Below are 20,249 nucleotides of genomic sequence, written 5' to 3'. Positions count from 1 at the left end.
TAATCATTTTTTCATCACCCAATTGTCTGGATTCAATAAGTAAGAGAAGCAAACAGACACTAATCATAGAGGCGCCCGTGAGGTCACTTGCATTGCACGTCAGCTGGAGCGCATCTCATCCTCCTAACTTAACGAAACTCAGCGTATGCCTCACACAGACATGATAAATACATCAAATACACAAAGCTTGAAATGTCTTCAAACGAAATAATTCAAAACGAAAAAGAAAAAGGCTACTCTCTGATTATGTCTTTGTGCATTTCTCTCTAGGTGCGTTCACTACAAATATGGCGATCGTCAACTTCATCTTTGCAGTCGACACTGTCAGAAAACACTAGTTCATTGATAAAAATCATATGAAGACAAGGCATATATTAAGTTATTTTAGCTGTTATGAGAAAAATAAATCTAACAAAACCTAAAATCTAAATCTAATAAATAAAAAAAAAAAATATTAACGCCAATTCAACATGCCAGAATAAAACCTGATTTTTGAACAATGCGTAACGCCACTCGGCCTGGTGTGCCAAAACACTACATTTTAAACTTCAATGTTTAATTCAAAACAATCTCAAAACGCGTTGTGAATTTTTTTTAAAGCCTAGCCTATATACATTAAGGGCATTGAAACCAGGATCTTAACTAAAACGTGTTCCGCGTAATCTCTCAAAAATTATGCCACACTACTCCATGTAATTTTTTTTTTTTTTAAGGACTGCTTTTGAAATCACTATAAATTGTATCGCTCACGAGAGCTCTTCGTTTATCTAATTCCTCAATAGAATAGTAAAAATATTCAGCGTCATTGCTCCTAACATCGTCTCTATTTTTAACTTTTGATTCTATTTTTTCAGCTGTAAAATTGATTCTATCTTTGGTTCTATTCTGTTGTAGCCTAATAGGCCTATTTATATATATGAAAAATATGCCTATTATTTAACCCACTTACATTTTAAAATACGGCAATTGCTGCTGTTTTGCACAATGTCCCTTTGCGCCACCTGGCGGTCATTTCGGGAACGACTTTGAAATGCGGCTGGTTTATTTTCGCCGCGGTAATTTCGCCGCGGCGGCTGGCGCGGCGTTAATAGGCATTCTGGTTGACCACCATCTGTATAGGCGGATTCACAACGCGCGTACACTGCTTATTAAACACACAGGGACGCACAGCAGCACACAAACATGCCAAATATTTAAAATAAAAGGATTACAATGTAAAAGATTATTATTGTGTACATAAAGATATGGTGGAATCCGGCTTGTCCAATAGATGGTCTGCTTGCGCACTTTTACCTCGCGCACGAGCAGTTCCGTTTCTGCTCTGGAGACGCGTTCTGTCTTTCCACTATCAAATTCCGTCATGTAAATAGCGAATCTGCCATGGCGCGGGCGCAACTGGCATTTAAAGGGAATGGGAGATGAGACTCTGATTGGTTTAACACTTGTAAATCATATGAGAATAGGGACAACCCTATTAGACCATACACCTGGTGCGCCGACCATTTTTCCCGTCGTTAAACTAGAAAAAGTGGATTCGGACGCGCCCTAAGTGATCTTTCGCTGTGCGCTTTAGACCATGCGCTTAGATCGTTAAAATAGGGCCCAAGAGGTAATTGTACTATTAAAAATCCTGTAAGTTTCATAACTTAAAACTTCCTCATTAGTCCAAAAACCAAGAAACCAAAACAATTGAAAACCAATTGTATTGAAACCAAGCTCGCAAAACAACTCGTTTCAGATTTTGTCACAGTATGGCGTAATAGTGCGATGAAACACCGCCTCTACAGAAGATCAACGCCTACTTCTACATCATTGCCTCTTTAGCCCCGCCCACCAATTCACGCGTCATCTAGTAGTAAATACGAGATAGACGCAAACACAGGATTACTCGAGCAACAAAATGATAGAGATGCCTGTGATGACCTCAAAGAACATTAAAAAAATCCAGTTCATGACCCCTTTAAAAGTAGGATTTCAGTTCAATGTTCCAAAAGGGGGAATAAAAGCGTGCCACTACTGAAAATGTCCCGTGGTAACATAAAATACTGTGTCTGTATTTTCATCTATCCTAATGCAATGTTTGCAGGTTTGCGGTGAGATTAAAGTGACATGTTTGAATATTGTTATGCATGCCAGGGGATGTTCTGAGTGAATATTAAATCCAAACCTTTTTGAGCTTTGATCTTTGTTGGTGCTGTCAGAGTTGAGGCCTTTCCAGACGTTTCCAAAAGACGTCTTTGTCATTTCATCTGTAATGTTGACCGTGGATGGATCGTCCCTTAATGAATGCAAACACATTAGCATTTTTAATAATTATTTCTCTTATGTCATATTTTGAAAGAACATTTTGAAAGTTTGTCCTTCAAAAAGAGAGAAGGCCATCTAAACATTTTTACAGAAATGTTTGACTCCAGGCTGTTTCTACATGAAATATGTGAAATGAAATTATTTATATATTTTTGATAGTATGCTTTGTATATTCCACTGGAAAAAATGTTTCCTACTGTAAAAAAATAAACCGTACTGTTCAAAAGTTTTGTGACTGTAAGATTTTTGAAAGAAGTCTCATGCTCACCAAGGCTGCATTTATTTGATTAAAAATACAGTAAAAACAGTAATATTGTGAAATATTATTACAACTTAAAATACATGTTTCTATTTTCTATTTTAAAATGTAATTTATTACTTCAATGTATTTAATGCAAAAGTCATTACCACAGTTTTCAGTGTCACATGATCCTTCAGCAATCATTCTTATATACTGTATCATTTATTTTTAAAAATCTTAAGGACTAGATTTACGGGTTAGATTATGTAGAAATGGTAACAACAACAGGTTACCAATTTTACAGTGTACAAACACTGTCAAAACAAATCCTACTTACTTATAATGCCCCTCTAGGGGCACTTGTACAATTCCTTCCTCCTCCATCAAGACACACTGACTCTCCTGAAAGTGAGAGAAAGAACATGTTGGTGATCTGTCCTTTTAAAACATTGCCTTCAGTTATTGGTCGTTGCCAGCCAATAGCGTCGTCGCAGGCTGCAACCACTAGCAGTGCATTATGGGGGAGAGGCTGTACCTCTTGCTGTGCATCTTCCATTTTTTTCTTCTTGCTCTCTGGCATGAGGTCATCAAGCCAGCTGAGATCTCGCTTAGAGAAGAAAAAATCCAACAGCTTACGGATGAACACAAGAGCTAAGACCTGCAAGAAAACACACAGACATCATATGAGATCTTGATGATCATGCATGAAAACAAGAAATATACACAAACACACACGTCTTACCATCATAGGAAAGACTATGGCGGCTCTGGAGGTTTTGATGACCCAGAGAAGCACCAGGCAGCTGAGCTGGATGATGGTGAACAAGTGAACTTTTCTCAGCGGGACGTGTCTCAGGTAGATAAAATCAGGCTGGTGTTTTGTCGGCATCCCAAACAGTCTCACACGATCAAAAAACTGAACGACAAACACGAACACACGGTCAGAACTGTACAATATGACCCTGTATTTGGACACAATTTAGTCTTGTTAACTAAAGCTAAAACTAAACCAATTAAAAAATTGTTTTCGTTAATTGAAATGAGGCTGAAATAAAATATTAATTTAAGATGAAAAACTTAAACTTAAAAAAAACTTTTACTTTTAGAACTAAAATGTAAAATAAATGCAAGTAAACAAATACACAAATAAAATAACTAAATACAAATGAAAATAAAACAAAAACTAAATTAAGTTTAAAAAAAAATTACTAAAAATTCCTTGAACTGAAAAATGAAAATGTAAAAATAAAAGCTAATTTAATATATGAATAAATATTATAATAGTATATAAATAATCCTAAAATAACACTGGGACTCCAATTCAGCTTTCACAATCAATAAAATATATTAAAACAGCTCTTTTAAATTGTAATCATATTTCACAAGCTTACAGTCTTTACTGTATTTTTTTTCAAAGAGCATAAAGGACTTATATAAATAATACTTATAAGACACATAAGCCACACCTACAAATGTCAAAATGAACAACTGTTAGGCAGAATATATGACTAGTAACTGCAGTACTTGTATTCCCCTGAGAGACGACGCTCCCATATAGAGGAAAACTCCGTATAACACAGGCATCGGGATATGCTGAGGACAAAAACAAAATAATAACCATCAAAAGATCAAATCCAGCTAAAGTTTTCTTATTCATTGCAAGCAAGTTTGTAACTATCATCAGTTGATCAAAGAAGATCACTGACCTTCAGCACGGAGGTCATGAACACTGAGCTACCCATGAGGACGAATATCATGAGGCCGGTGAAGCGCTGCTCTCTGATGCCCAAGAACTTGGGCTGTTCACCGGGTGCGGAGCATTCGGACTCCAATTTCAGGCTGTTCACGTGGCTGATTGACAGCACCGTCGCAGCCACGAACCACGGGAGGCCCATGAGAGAGCACACGCCCAGCATCAAACCCACCACAAACAGGTCCAGATGATACCCACAGCCTTTCTGTGGATGCACATATACACAACGAAAGACATCTCAGCAAGAGAACAAGATTCTTTGTTAACCAAAAAGGAGCATATTGTGAAGTAGTGACAAACCTTCAGCTTGTGTTCCTTCCTGTTAATAATAACGGCAGTGATTTGTTGGTCCATGAAGATGAGGATGGTGCACAACAGAGCTGGGATGAAGCTCACAATAGTGGTCCACCACGGGTTTGGTCCCAGTGGACTGATGAACCAGCCACGGTCATCTCTGGTTGGCTGTAAGAGGTCATTAGTCAATTACAGATTGATATTCTGAGGATGTGGATTTATGTGAAAATCTACAAATGAAAATGACACAGTAGTGTAATACTCCCTCTTAACGACTCACTTTAAACTCATTAGGAACCTGTAGTTTTGGAGAGGGGACCCCCAGAGCGTAGTCGGTCAGAACCATGGTCAGGATGGTGATGAAAACGGCAAAATCACTGATAACTGCCCTCACCTGTTGAGAAACACACAGAATTGGAGTATTATATTATATTATATTATATTATATTATATTATATTATATTATATTATATTATATTATATTATATTATGCAACACTTTGATGGTCCACTTTAGACATTCTACTGGGTGGGCCATTTATATGGATACACCGTAATAACATGGGAATGGTTGGTGATATTAAAGTCCTGTTTGTGGCACATTAGTATATGTGATGGTCACCACCCATCTTGAGGAGTTTGCCCCCTCACATATACTAATGTGCCACAAACAGGACTTTAATATCACCAACCATTCCCATGTTATTACGGTGTATCCATAGAAATGTACTAACTATAAGTAACTTTGCAACTACATGTCAACTACCCATCATTAAAGTATTAGTAGACTGTCTGCTTAATATCTGCTAAAACTTTATTTTGATGCTCCCCCAACAGACATTCTACAGACTATAAGTAACTTTGCAACTACATGTAAACTTATTCTATTAATCTGAACCGTAACACCTAACAGTCTACTATAGTCTACTAATACTCTAATGAGAGTTAGTTGACATGTAGTTGCAAAGTTACTTGTAGTTAGTAGAATGTCTCAAATGGACCATAGAAATAAAGTGTGACCTTATTATATTTTCATTATATGTATATATATATATTGATATTTTCGATTTTTCACATATTTTGATTTTTTCACAGATAAATCCACATAAATCCACACACACATACTTCCACAGTTGTCTACTATTCTATACTGAAACACACACACACACACATGCGCGCACACACACACACAAGCTTCTTGCCTTGGTGGGGAAGTAACGGCTTGTTTTGAATTCCTTGAGGAAAGAGGACATAACAACCGTAGAGAAGAAGAGAATGACAGACCAGAAGAGGACGTCAGGTATGTAAGGACCATGATGGCCACAGGCGTTGCCCAGAAACTCACCCCTGTTCTCCACACAGCCCTGAGACACAACATGAGACACAATAATCAAATCTGCTTCTGATGAAGAACACAGATAAACACAACATCAAGAAAAAGAAAGGATAAAAATTCATATGCAGTCATGTGTAACTGTGGAAATACCACAAGGATTTGTTTATAGTGGAGTAGATTGTGTGTGTGTGTGTGTGTGTGTGTGTGTGTGTGTGTGTGTGTGTGTGTGTGTGTGTGTGTGTGTGTGTGTGTGTGTGTGTGTGTGTGTGCACAGGAGCTTAAATAGAAACGGAGGTGAACTGAGGTGAAACAGCAGAGGATTTGCTTTTATTAGTCACTGAAATGTATTAACCTATATCTGAGCCAAAAATATGAGACGCAGTCGCAGACGTCCGTGGGAATGTTCGGGATGGTGTATACTACATACTGTTTTTGAAAGAGAGTAGTATATGTAGTAGCACAGTATATGTGGCAATGCACTCGATGACATTTCCTTTTTGAGAGTGATAAATGAAGTACTGTGCTGTGTATTAACACTGTCTTGACTTATTATTTGATCAGACTTGCAAAAACTGACTTTCGTTTTTAATTCGTACCATAAAATAACCATATTTATATTTGTCCATGACAACAAAACAGTTGTGACAATTTCCAAGATGACATGCTATGGAGGTCATGTAACAATTTAGCATAATACTTCTCCATTTAGAACATAGCCATATGGTGCATTCAAATCATGTTGGAAAGATCATATTTTTAGGAGTTGAATGCACAGGAACACCACAGCAAAGTTGTAATTACAAGTGGGAAACTTTTAATTAACAACTTTCGGTTACACTTTATTTTAAGGTGTCATTGTTACAGTGTAATTATATATTTAAGTACTGAGTAATATTAATTAACTACATGTACTTACTATAGGGTTAGGGTAGGATTAGGATTGGGTTAGTTGCATGTAACAATGCCTAATTTTCTGTTATTACTAATATGGTGGACATCTGTATTGATGGTAAATGAAGAAATGTAGAAATGAAGGCTATTTTTATTTTTTTCATTTACAATAAAACTAGTCGCATGTACACAATGCAATAGTATTGGACAGTTATGATAGGACGTATTACGATTCAATTTACCTTTGCAAATTGTATAAAAACATAAAAAATCAAAAAAACCTGATTCGCATTCTTTATTCATCATTTTGTAGAAGTAGAGTTAATAAAATCTTGCTGAATATTTTCCGCTCCTGACTTAAACGTACCTGACGTTGTAATTACGACTTCACATTTCGTAAACGAACTTCCCAGGAAGACTTGAATGCACCAATAGTCGCACTCACCTTGACATCTAGGCCTAACCAGTCAATCTCAGATGCAGTGATGTTTTTTTCCTCCCAGTAATTCAGTGTGGCATTACTGGGTTCTCTAGGCATTGTGCACACACACCTGAAAAACACACACAAATACATCATTATATTTCACATTGATAACTTTATCAACATGTACAGCTGAATTATAGCTGTGAACTTGAGGAAGAATGATATGTGTGTGTCAGTACTCACGAGTACTGAGTGAGCTGGTTGAGGTTGTTGTGCATGTTGAAAGGGTATGTCTCTCCCAGATGAATAAGTTTCTCCAGAGCTTCGTAGATAAAGATGATGCAGATGAGGGAAGCGAAGGCTTCCTCTGTGAATCGTGTAATGTAACACACCAGAGAGCTGGCGTCTGTGGCAACCAGCAAAAGACAGAAAAAGGCCGTCCACAGACCGATACACACGCGTAAGGAGAGGTAGGACAAACCATACTCTCTGGGGAGAAAGACACAGATACAAATTTCATTGACTTGAATCAATTTATACTTTCAAAAATGCTCATTTATTGTAGGACAATAAAATGGTCCTACAATAAAAATGACTCTTATAAACTCACTTAATAATAATGGAACTTCCCTGTGTGATATTTTAGCTAATAAAAAAATAATAATAATATTTTATTATAATTATTGTAGTCACCAATCACCCACAATCGATTTTTTTTCTTTGTATCTTTTTTATAATATCATTATGAATTTTATTTGTGAGAAAGTACTTTGTATTAGCTCTTTTTTTAAATTGTCCAAGTAATTTAGTTGGAAAAAATGAAACAATTAGAATTACAGACAGACGACAGAGAAGATAGACAGACAGACAGACAGACGACAGAGAGACAAACAGACAGATAGATAGATAGATAGATAGATAGATAGATAGATAGATAGATAGATAGATAGATAGATAGATAGATAGATAGATAGATAGATAGATAGATAGATAGATGTGCAAATAAACAACGCAACAATTAATTCTTAGTGAATTCCCCCATTAATCAGACATTGAAATACTTTTAAATGCTTATTGCAAATGAATCTAAGGAGCCTCACTTGCAGAATTTGAAGAGGATTTTCTCAAAGACCAAGACAGGTCCCGTGCTGCCCAGGATAGTGAGGGGCTGCCCAGCAAACAAAGAGTACGCTATACCCGTCATAGAGGCTCCAAACAGAGACTCTATCGCACTCTAAGAGAGAAATGGGAAGAATATATCATCAGTCACAGCATAATTAATCGATGTACAGTACATGATATAAATTCACTTATGTGTTCTTACTATGCGTCCTTCTGTAGCTTCTCCCAGGAGACCTCCGAAGGTGATCACAGGAGACATGCAGGCGCAGTACAGGAAGAGGAAGGAGGCGAGACACTGCAAACTTATGGCATCTGTGTAATCTGACAGGTAGTGAGGAGCCTTACGCTTGATGTCCAGAAATAAACCACCAAATAACCTGTAGATATAATTAAAAGACATCATCTGGGATCTGGGTCTGTCTCAGATATTGACAGAATTTATGAACACAAAAAGTTATGGACAGTACATATTCACAGATTACTCACCTCCCTGTGCGCTCCAGTTCTGGTCCTCCGTGGCCTCCGTGCTCCTGATTCTCCCCCAGATCAGCCCCTCCATTGGCCAGAGGAGGAACCTTCCGCTTCTCCTGCCAGATTTAGACATAAACCGACATTACCACTGATTTCAGACTGGAGATAAGAATATGAACTATTCCAGCTAGTGATGCACTGAAATGAAATTAAAGTTTTCATTCAGCTTAAAACCGAAAATAACTTTTATTTAATAATCAATTAAGTAATTAAAGGTATTTAATAATCAACATTCAATTAAAAACTAAGTTTGATATTAACATTTAAATTTCACACAAGGCAGTTTTATATCAACTTTTAAAGTTAAGATTATGTTTCTACTCCAATTCTTTGTTGAAATATAAACATTTAAACAGTTTGTTCATGAGTTTTATTCAAACATACAATAAAAAAAAAAGTAAAGTAAAAATATAATGAATATGCAATATATTACATATATTTAGCAAAATGCTTCTCTCTAGAGTTGACTAACTGCTATGGCTAACTACAGTACTGTAGCTGACTAATGAGCTTTCCTGAGGTAAATGTAACTTTATGTGACATATTGTTTACAATCTGATTGAGTGATTACATGAGACATGATGATACATTTCAGTAGGTATCTTTCAACATAACCTCTGAATGATGTTCATTCATGTTTATTTTGTACTGTAACAATTAGTAAAGATGAAAAGAATCATCGGTTCACACATACTCCGCACTGACGCTGAATTGGGATTCTTCCCAATAATTTTGGCCCTCCAAAACTTTTTGGCCAAAACCGAAAATTAATTTTTGGCTGGAATATTTTCAGTTGTCGAAATTTCAGGGCATTACTAATTCCAGTATCAGATCTGTGTTATTAGCGCATTTATTAGCACATTTATTAGCGCAATTAGCACATGGAGTTTGAGAACTGGGTTACCTGTGAGGGCACGTTTTTGGGCGGTTCTATTCTGATGGTGGGATCCCACTCGCCTGGGGGCAGCACAGTCACCTGGTCCAAAAACTCATCGATTCCTGCCACAAGGTCAGAACGATCCTTTGCTTTATAAGCCACATCATGAAACACCTGAAAAAGAGACGTTCATGTGAAATTAGCACACATACATTAATAGCCAGTTGCCTATAGTATATCATCATGAAGAGAAATAAACAGTAATTAGTTATTGCCCATAACACTAACCTCATCTGTCATGAGGGTGGCGATGGAACGGCCAATCTCATGGTATTGAGGCCCTTTCCCCATCGGCCCCAGCAGAATAAAGAGAAACCTGCACAATGACAAAGGGCTTAGGAGTGAACTCTGAGGCACACCGCTCTGCAAAATAAACTTGAATGAGAGAGACATTTTATGTGTTTTTTGCACAGATCACTCTGCTCTTACCTGGTGGTGATGGGAACCTCTGCCAGGCCGTTGAGCAGCACAGCGGGAGACAGACGGATGAAGGCCACCACAGGTTTCTCCAGAAACTCTAGCTCACCCACCAGGATGTTGGATGCCTCAGCCCCCGGTGGAATTTTCTTCATGAAGTGGAGGTCTATCTGCAGACACAAAAACATGCTTCCTTTTTTAACTTAACTTTTTTTAAACCATCAACACTGACACTATCATGGCATTAAAATTGTTGGTATGAACCTTTATCTGTTGATAAAGCATGCTTATAAAGCACAGTGTTGCCCCTAAATCTATCTACCTTTTTAGTTATCATTATTTAAACGATGTAATTACATTTATTTGTTGCACTACCAATCAAAAGTCTGATGTTTTTGAAAGAATGCTTATGCTCATCAATGCTGCATTTATTGATCAAAAATACAGTAAAAACAGTAATATTATTACAATTTAAAATAACTGTCTTCTATTTTAATTTATTTTCAAATGTAATTTATTCTTGTGATGGCAAAGCTGAATTTTCAACAGCCATTCCTCCAGTCTTAAATGTCAGATGCTTCAGAAATTATAATATGATGATTTGGTGCTCAAGAAACACTTCTTATTATTATCTGAGTGGAAAACAGCTGCAAAATATTTTTTGTGGAAACCATGATGCATTTTTTTCAGGATTTTTTGATAATAAGAATGTTTGAAACAACAGCATTTATTTGAAATAGAAAACTTTTGTAACCATGTAAAAGCCTTTACTGTAACTGTTGATCAATTTAATGAATCCTTGCTGAAAAAATCTTACTCACACCAAACTTTTGAATGGTAGTGTATATTTGTATATTTAAGTTCTGGAGTAAGATTTAAAACTGTCTGAAATGTGATTCTTACTTTGCTGAAGTCAACAGCACTGTTCTCACGACTGCCATCCCCACGTCCCTCTGTAGTGGTGGGCTGAGCCTGAGGAGACACCATCTGACCTGGAAGCAGTGCAGCAAACACACAAAACAGAGGAAATATATAACAGCCTAACATATAAAAACAGATTAGATTGTTTAGAAGAAAGACAGTAATGTTAAGGTCATAGAGAGATTAAGACCTATGCACACTTACCTGTTTAAAAATATTTGTAAGAAACAGATTAAGGAAGTCAGTTACAAACCTCCTAGCATTGTCTAAATCTAAATCAAATTTAAAACCTGAATCTAGAAGCAGTGAAGAAACAATTAGATGAGGTTGGATATCTAATAGTAAACTACAAATTGCAGTACTCTAAAAACTACTTCATATGTGGTTAAATGCAAATTTAAGTGGTTAAATGCTATGCTAACGCTAAGTGTGTTGTTGATTAGAGAATAGATATGGAATACCTAAGGGTGTGTTCACACTTGGCAGGTTTGGTTCGATTAAAACTCTGGTGTTGCTCTGTTAGTGCTGTTCAGTTGAATAAGTTTGAATGCTCCAATTCGAACTTTGGAGCGTACCAAACAAGTGGACTGAGACAAAGGATCTGTTCTCAAACAAACTCTGGTGTAGTTAGAATGAAATATAAGATTAATACGGAACAAAGACTTCTAAACAAACCCAAAACAGGATGTGATGTCACAAGATGCAACCCTAAAAAGGACAGAATGCTCAAGGATACCTGGTTCTTCTCAGCATTGGAGATATGTTGCCCATTACAGTTTGGTACAGGCGACGGAACCGCCATCTCCTTAAAGCAGATCTTCATTTGTATATGTAACAGAGGAATTCCTTCCGCTGTTTTGATTAATTGACACATTTTATAAGCTCTTTGTGACTTCTCTTGTGTAAAAATGAAAAAAATACTAGTAAGCACTAACAAAGAGCACACAGCATTGTTATGCACAGCACACGTCATAAAAATGAATGTTATTCACTTTTGCAAAGTGAACAAGGACTACTGTAAATGGAAATTTGGAATAACCAAGAGAACTGAAATACAAGTATGAACACACCCTTAATAACTCTGTACTCTATCAACTATTGCTAATTACCATGATACATTTGCATATCCACCACATTGGAAAGGCCAAGATTCACCCATAAACATGCAAATGAACTGACATGGGATCACCTGATTACGGTATCTATATATTCCATATCTATGCATTAAGGTGTGGTCACATTAATTATTTTCCACAATTTCTGCAAGCCAAATCCAGTTATTTCAATAGGAATCCACATGATCAGAAATTTCGCATGAGGCAAAAGGGCAAGAGGGCGATTTCTGCATGTGGATTTCGCTTTGGGTTCAAGTTGGTCAAACAAATTCACTGCGTGGAAAGCTGCTTGGTTTGAATGTGATTTCTGTGTGAGCGGTGCTTCATACATCACCACACTTTTGACAATGGACTGTTTCTGGTCGCAAAATATTGCTGAAATTTCACTAATGTGACTGCACCTTTAGAGTACAAGCGTATCTGTGATCATATTGCCTGATAGTGGCTCTTCTTCAGGGTCGATGGTGGGGATGACATGGTAGCCGGAAGGCTGGCTTAATCGTTTGCTGAAGGGGATGAAGCATTTTTTGGGTCGGATGAGGGGGTTGTCTGGGGCAGGGGGGGCAGAAGAGCATGTGTGGGGTTTCTGGGGAGCTGACACACACTTGGGATACCTAATGGACCAGGCTTTACATAAGAGCACCTGTCTGTTTCTCACACTGCGACTGAACCTAGACCAGAGAGAGGAGCGGGGACTGGGGAGCGAATTGGTCATGAAGATAACTGGGAAACACAGACAGACACCATTAAAAAAGAATGATAAGACACATGCATGGCAAATGTAGAACAATGCGTCTGCTGGAGCGTGTGGAGCAGTACCATTCTTATCCATGGAGTGTGGTTCGGACTGCTTTCTGCCGATATCTGCGAAAGAGCGTACGATGGGAATCCGGTTAGCCAGTTTCTTCTGGTTCTGATGGTGGTGCTGTTTAAGGAGAGCATTTCGGACCTTCTTCCTCACCTCCTCTCCCAATAAACCTGACGTCTCGTGCTGGTCCAAAACCATATCTTTAAAAAAAAGGAAATAAATAAAGTCATTTCTATAGAATTTACATGACCATTCAAAAGTTTGGGGTTAGTAAGATTTTCTTTTTTAATTAACACTTTAGCATGGAGATGTGTGTGAGTCCCAAGCCATGTAATGGAAAGGGTTAGGGAAAGACCTGAAACTGAAGAGCATACTAATTAATATGGTATGTTTCTAAGTTCACCTTAGTGATCAGGCACAATTAAGTGATAAGTCTTGCTGTTTCATTGTGCTCTAAATATGAAGTGACACACAGGCCAAATCCCTATTGTCATCCATATGGGAAAGACCTGAGAATACAGTAATGATGTGTGACAAAAGGTTGTTGATGACCTGCACAAATCAAGAAATGATTATAAGATAATAGTGTAATTGTTTGAATACTCATTTCCACTATCTGGGCAATAATTAAAAAGTTTAAATCAACTGGAGATTGAAACAATCTACCTGGAAGAGGATGTGTGTCTATATTGGCCTTACACGTACTGAGTGGGATGTTTGAGTCGCCAAACAAACTGTAAGGATCAAAGTTGGAGAATTGCAGATGCTAGTTGGGCCATGGGGTCAGAAAGTCTCCAAAACTATGATCAGACCTCAGCAATATATTCACAACTTGTTTGGGAATGTTGCAATAAAAAAATAATTTGGTGACATCAGACAGCAATTGCATACACCTACAGTTTGCCAGACATTACTGGAACTTTCAGTGAGACTGGGTTTTATGGTCAGATGAGATCAAACACCCAAGGTGGGTTTGGCATTGACAGAAACATATCCATGTAGAAAAGCACCTCATCCCCACTGGGAAGTGTGGTGGTGGATCTTTAATGCTGTAAACTGGGCTGTGGTTTGATCTTCCAGCATGACAATGATCAAAAGCACAACCCAAAATAAACAACAGAATAGCTCATTGACCACAGAATGAAGGTTTTGCCATGGACACAGCAGTGCCCTGACCCATAAAAAACCTGTGGGATGAGCTAAAGAAAAAAGTCCACAAGCATGGATCTTTGAATCTGAAGGATCTGGAGATTCAGAGGTCTCAGGAGGAATATGGAGAAATGGTTTCAGATCCCTTGCCATATGTTCATCAACCTGATCTTGGCAAAGGGAGGTCACACAAAGTATTAAATGAAGGGGTGCCAATAATTGTGGCACGCATTAGCATATTAGCTGAAAGACATGCAAAGATCTCGAAAATCCACCCTAAAAAGGATATCAACAAGCAACTGTAGCACAATATTTTCAATGTACTATCATTTGGGATGCACTAATCTAATCTTGAATATAATTGAGGATGTGGAGTATGTTAAGTGGGACACTAAATGTTAAATGGGCGTGTATAGCAAACTGAAATCAATACTATATTTGCAATGTACTATCATTTGGGATGCACTAATCTAATCTTGAATATAATTTAGGATGTGCAGTATGTTAAGTGGGACACTAAGGGCCCTATCTTGCACCCAGCGCAATTGACTTTGTACAACGACGCATGTATCATTCCTATTTTGCACCCGACGCACAGCGGACTTTTCCCTCGACAGACATACGTCGGTAAATTAGGAAATTAACTTGCACTCCCGGGGGCGGTTCAGCGAACAGAGGAGGCGTGTTCTGGCGCAAACGTTCCCTGCTGCTATTTTGCAGTTCCAGAAAACAATTCCGCCACAGACCAGGAAAAACCTAGTCTAAAGTCAGTGGCGCGTTTTCACTGGTGCGTTCAGATGCTATTTTAAGGGCGCATGCTTGGCCATAATGTAGCGTGTGCACAATGCACATACACTTTGCTTCTCTCATCTACACACAAACGCAGCAGTTGCCATTTTTGCAAACCATACATAATTACAAGGAAAAATATTCCACATGAGGGAAATCATTGTGATGTCCATGAAGATGTGAAAAAATAGGCAAAAATCTAGCTTACACATTTACCCAAATTTTTACACGCCTGTTTAACTGAATTTGGGTGGTTTTCTCCCATCCCCATACAATGTCACTTCTCTGTCTTTTACGGCCCTGACGAGAACGTCGGTCTCCTCGGCTGTGAACCGCTCCTGGCGTGCGCCTGGCAAATCCGCAGTTATAATAGCAATCCGCCATGGAACAAGCGCGCCTGCTCTTAAAGGGAATGTGAGATGATGCTCTGATTGGTTTATTTCACGTTACGCCCAAACCACACCTATGAGTAATGTAGCTACTTCAGACCAACCCATTTTAGATTTGCGTCGGGCGCAAGAGATCCGCCCACAAAGTTACTTGCGTTTCGCATTTGATACTTGCGTTTCAGATCGTTAAAATAGGGCCCTAAATGTTAAATGGGCCTGTATTGCAAACTGAAATCAAACATTAAAATGCTGATTGATTTAGATCTGTGAGGAAGGCCTTTAGAAGATCAGGTTTGGGCAATGTTTTCAGACTCTGTACCAGCAATCTCCTCCAGTGAGTTGGCCCTCATGTCCAGCATGACGATGCCATTTAGGATGCAGCTCCGCAGCTCAAACAGGCTATGAAGGGAAAGAGTAGCCACGTATGGCTTACTCCACCTCTCCCCTCCATCCTCCACATCCTCCTCAAACTTCAGCCATCTAGAGACAAATAAGGGACATGAGAGAGAAGAACAGGAAGAGTGGGAGGAAAAAAAGAGAGAATGACAATGACAATTAAATTAGTTTTCTCATTTAGCTGCAGTACCACAAACTGGTATTGCATTAGCTGTAATGGATACATGCCCAATCCTCTCCTAATCTCTTATTCCAAACCGCAAATATTGCTCTTAAGTAGGTTTGCTCTTGATTTAAAACACCTTTAATCGCACTCCACTGTTTGTTTCTGGGCCGAAAATGAGAAAATATCCAGTGAGTGGAAGTTCTAGGCGAAAATGCCTTGTTGAAGACAGAGTTCAGAGGAGAATGGCCAGACTGGTTCAAGCTGATAGAAAGACAACAGAAATTCAAATCACAACCTAGGTCTGCAGAAGATCATCTCTGAACCTTGAAGCAGATGGGCTACAGCCGCAGAAGATCCCTCCTGTCAGCTAAGAACAAGAAACTGAGGCTACAATTCGCACAGGCTCACCAAAATTAGACAATAGAAGACTGGAAAAACACTGTCTAGTCTGATGAGTCTCGATTTCTGCTGCAAAATTTAGATGATAGGGTCAGAATTTGGCGTAAACAACATGAAAACATGGACACCATCCTGCTTTGTATCAACGGTTCAGGCTGCTGGTGGTGTAATGGTGTAAAGGATATTTTCTTGCCACACTTTGGGCTCCTTAGCACTAATTGAGCATCATTTAAACGCCACTACCTGATTATTGCTGCTGACCATGTTCATCCCTTTATGACCACAGTGTACCCATTTTCTGGTGGCTACTTCCAGCAGGATAATGCTCCAAGTAACAAAGCCTCTCAAACTAGTTTCTTGGTCATGACAATGAGTTCGCTATACTCAACCTCCACAGTCACCAGATCTCAGTCCAATAGAGCACCTTTGGGATGTGGTGGAATGGGAAATTCCCCTCATGGATGTCCAGCCAACAAATCTGCAGCAACTGTATGTTGCTATCATATCAATATGGACCAAAATCTTAGAAGAATGTTTCAGCACCTTGTTGAATTTGTGTGGATTCGTACCTAGCCGTCTCTTTCCATTCCGCATCCTCTCCCTCTTTCAGGCAGATCTCGTCCAGCTCGGTGAAAAGAGCATGAGGAATGTGTTCCTCATCATCCTCCATTCCAAGCAGAAACTGTACACGCTGTGATGGTGTGTCCGCTAGAGAGAAACAAGAGTTTTTCTATCTTATTTCTGTCCTTTTTGACATCAAGTTTTCATTTATCCTTCAAGAGTGTCAGTCTTACTGTATGAAGGTGATTCTCTGCCATCTTCGGTTCCAGAGTCTCTTTCCCGTGACCTCTTCCTGTGACGGTGTCCATGGTGACGATGCCGTCTGTGTGATCTCCGACCCAAAGGTACATGCACCCCAATGTAGAGGGTACGGTGGCCTGCCAGGGATAAACAGAAGAATGCAGTTATCACAAAACGACCTTAAAGGAACACTCCACCGTTTTTTCATATTAAACTATGTTATTCCCTTAACTAAGACGAGTTGATACATACCTCTCTCGTCTCAGTGCGTGCACTCAATCGCTCTGGCGCGCGGCAACACTTTGATAGCACTTAGCTTAGCCCAGTTCATTCATTAGGATCCAAACAGAGATGAAGTTAGAAGCGACCAAACACCTCCACGTTTTCCCTATTTAAATACAGTTACACGAGTAGTTACACGACCAAGTATGGTGACACAAAATAAAACGTGGCACTTTTCTAAGCGGGTAAAAAGGATAACTATAATGTATGGCGGAATAGCACTTGGGAGCACTTCGACTCGGCTTGGTAAAAAGTCACGTTGGTTCTAATGACAGAAGTGAGAGGGAGAGGGGGAGAGGATTTTTCAGGAGTGACTTTTTACTACGCCGAGTCGAAGTGCTCCCAGTGCTATTCCGCCATACATTATAGTTATCCTTTTTACCCGCTTAGAAAAGTGCCACGTTTTATTTTGTGTCACCATACTTGGTCATGTTACTACTCGTGTAACTGTATTTAAATAGGGAAAACGTGGAGGTGTTTGGTCGCTTCTAACTTCATCTCTGTTTGGTCCCTAATGAATGAACTGGGCTAAGCTAAGTGCTATCAAAGTGTCGCCGCGCGCCAGAGCGATCGAGTGCACGCACTGAGACGAGAGAGGTATGTATCAACTCGTCTTATTTAAGGGAATAACATAGTTTAATATGAAAAAACGGTGGAGTGTTCCTTTAACAAAATAACTACTATATAAAATCAAAGGAATCATTCACCCAAATTGAAAAATAAACTGGTCAACGCACTGGATTCCCCAGCTTCGCAGCATTACTGATATGCTAAAGGCCTCCCACACGTTGACGTGATTGGTTACAGGGTAGTTTTTGAAGCTGTCTCGACGGATTCAATATAGGAAATGAACCGGAGAAGATTTCCATGACAAAGAGAGCTGAGCCCCAGAGCGCACCTACCTATTACGGAATCACCATGTACCAATGGTAGTTTGAAGGTGTTTACCAATTTTTCCAGAAAGTTCGCTTTGGCAAGCTGTTTTGAACTCCTGAAACGAACTACATTTTGGCCTGATTTTGTTCGAAATGACGTCACACCAGTTCATCTTTCGATTTCGCTTTAAGTATATCGGGGACATCGGGTTTGTAGCGCAAATAGTTTTACTGTTTTATTCTTCTTATTTACCTATAGTGGCTAATGAATTGTAAGTCTTGCACATTCACAGAAAATAACTAACTTCCATATTGCAAAATGTGGATAGTTTTGTTTGTGTGTGTGTGTGGGGGGGGGGGGGGCGGGGGGGGGGGGGTATTTCATTATATGTTCATACAATTTACTTTGGCTTTAATGACACTATAAAAACTAACCATTTCATTTTGGAGCTGTCACTGTTGAACTGTTACTTTAAAGCTGCAGTCTGTAACTTTTTTGGGTTAAAAAATTTCCAAAATAAATTTTTGAGCAAGTACATAACCAGCCAGTGTTCAAAACTATCTGCTTGCCTTAGCTCGATTCAAAACGGTAAGCTTGTAATAATGTTTTTAATTCCAGTGGTACTGGTGGATTTCCGCAGGAAATTCAAGCATGTCTTTGCGTCATTACGTCACATCTGTACCGTACACATAAAGAAGATGTCCCGACTAGTAGGCTATATTGCGTGTGAGGATGTTGGAGGTGGAGATATAGCCTTTTCTCACAGCACTTGATATAATTAAACTTATCAATTTGATGGCGGATCCAGAAAGGTTCAAACGACAATCACCAGTGACAACTGGAGATTCACCCGTTGTAAAATGCAAAAGACTTCGGACTTCGGAGTGGCTACAGAAGAGACTGCAACCGGGCCCATGCGAAAACACGGATAAATATCGGAAGGGCTTTTGAAAGGTGGCGTGAACTCCGTGTTTTGAAGGGGTTTAAAACGAACGCAGAGATGGCTTTTTTCTGCTGGTCAGGTAAGACTTTTCAATGGTTCAATTATGTAACAGTAGCACACTTGTTCGCTTAATTGAGTTACGGAGTACTGAACTAGGTAGCCCTAATACACATTAAATGTAGTCACGCAACGCTGATGTTGTTAACATTAACAATTTGAGAACAAAGTATAATTTGCACGGTTTGACGTGATGTTACTTAGGCTATTTGTTCAGATGACATTTTTCGGTGAAAATTATTATGTTGGTCATACTTCCAAAAAGTAGAATCTGTGATTGCGAATGACAGTATCCACACTGGCGCGGTGACTGATTGGATTCATCCGTGCCGTGCCGTGCCGAGGCACAACCCACGTAAAGTTGATAATTCCATGAATAACTGCAATTGCAGATTTCGAACAGAGATGGCGACAAAGAGGAAAAACTACGGACTGCAGCTTTAAGATGAATAGTTAATTTATTTGTTCATCTTAGAAGTGTTTAACAGATGTAGAAGACTGTTGTGTAAGATTCAATCTCTGTAGTCATTTGTAGTCAGATTCAGTGATTCTGTACTTTGTGTTTCTGTTCTTGTTTACGGTCTCAGATTAAACTATAGCATTAAATCCCTCTCTCTCTCTCTCTCTCTCTCTCTCTGCAGCCCCGTCCCTCCAGCTCACTGTGTCTCTCTCAACAGAGATGAATCCTGACAGTGTTCGTCTGTGGGGAGAGAGCACGTGTGTGTGTGTGATTCCAGCCCTGGGCACTGACACAGAGAAGCAGGAGCCACAAATCAGACCTTTACGTCACAACTTAAGTGTGTGAAGCAGACAGATGGAGACCAAAAGCAGATCTGCATATAGAAACGGCTGATGGCCCATGCTGACTGTCTCTTCTGAATCACCTCATCAGTTTTTAATATAACC

The 20,249-nt window shown here is 39.0% G+C and overlaps 1 protein-coding gene across 5 annotated transcripts in view; it reads right to left on the bottom strand.

Moving 5' to 3' along the window:
- Positions 1-20,249, bottom strand: part of slc4a10a (solute carrier family 4 member 10a) — a 52,537-nt gene that overhangs the window by 8,008 nt on the left and 24,280 nt on the right. For 4 of the 5 annotated variants that reach the window (XM_079857015.1, XM_079857017.1, XM_079857018.1 and 1 more), the window contains 22 exons: positions 17,179-17,322; positions 16,954-17,092; positions 15,743-15,903; positions 13,108-13,296; positions 11,156-11,244; positions 10,265-10,422; positions 10,064-10,151; positions 9,803-9,949; positions 8,854-8,954; positions 8,570-8,744; positions 8,346-8,479; positions 7,489-7,734; positions 7,267-7,372; positions 5,797-5,958; positions 4,876-4,989; positions 4,602-4,763; positions 4,255-4,506; positions 4,073-4,141; positions 3,291-3,464; positions 3,084-3,206; positions 2,886-2,950; positions 2,168-2,278 (listed from right to left, as the gene is read on the bottom strand). In XM_079857015.1, coding sequence (XP_079713141.1) covers positions 2,168-2,278; positions 2,886-2,950; positions 3,084-3,206; positions 3,291-3,464; positions 4,073-4,141; positions 4,255-4,506; positions 4,602-4,763; positions 4,876-4,989; positions 5,797-5,958; positions 7,267-7,372; positions 7,489-7,734; positions 8,346-8,479; positions 8,570-8,744; positions 8,854-8,954; positions 9,803-9,949; positions 10,064-10,151; positions 10,265-10,422; positions 11,156-11,244; positions 13,108-13,296; positions 15,743-15,903; positions 16,954-17,092; positions 17,179-17,322 — 3,109 coding nt within the window. Of the gene's footprint in view, positions 1-2,167; positions 2,279-2,885; positions 2,951-3,083; positions 3,207-3,290; positions 3,465-4,072; positions 4,142-4,254; positions 4,507-4,601; positions 4,764-4,875; positions 4,990-5,796; positions 5,959-7,266; positions 7,373-7,488; positions 7,735-8,345; positions 8,480-8,569; positions 8,745-8,853; positions 8,955-9,802; positions 9,950-10,063; positions 10,152-10,264; positions 10,423-11,155; positions 11,245-13,107; positions 13,297-15,742; positions 15,904-16,953; positions 17,109-17,178; positions 17,323-20,249 lie in introns of those variants that run through there. The other variant, XM_079857014.1, reaches the window with a different exon arrangement.

This window comes from Squalius cephalus (assembly GCF_949319135.1).
Source record: "Squalius cephalus genome assembly, chromosome: 22".
NCBI classification, from domain to species: domain Eukaryota; kingdom Metazoa; phylum Chordata; class Actinopteri; order Cypriniformes; family Leuciscidae; genus Squalius; species Squalius cephalus.
The sequence above is the reverse complement of the archived record's forward strand: the minus strand, read 5'-3'. Positions and strand labels throughout refer to the sequence as shown.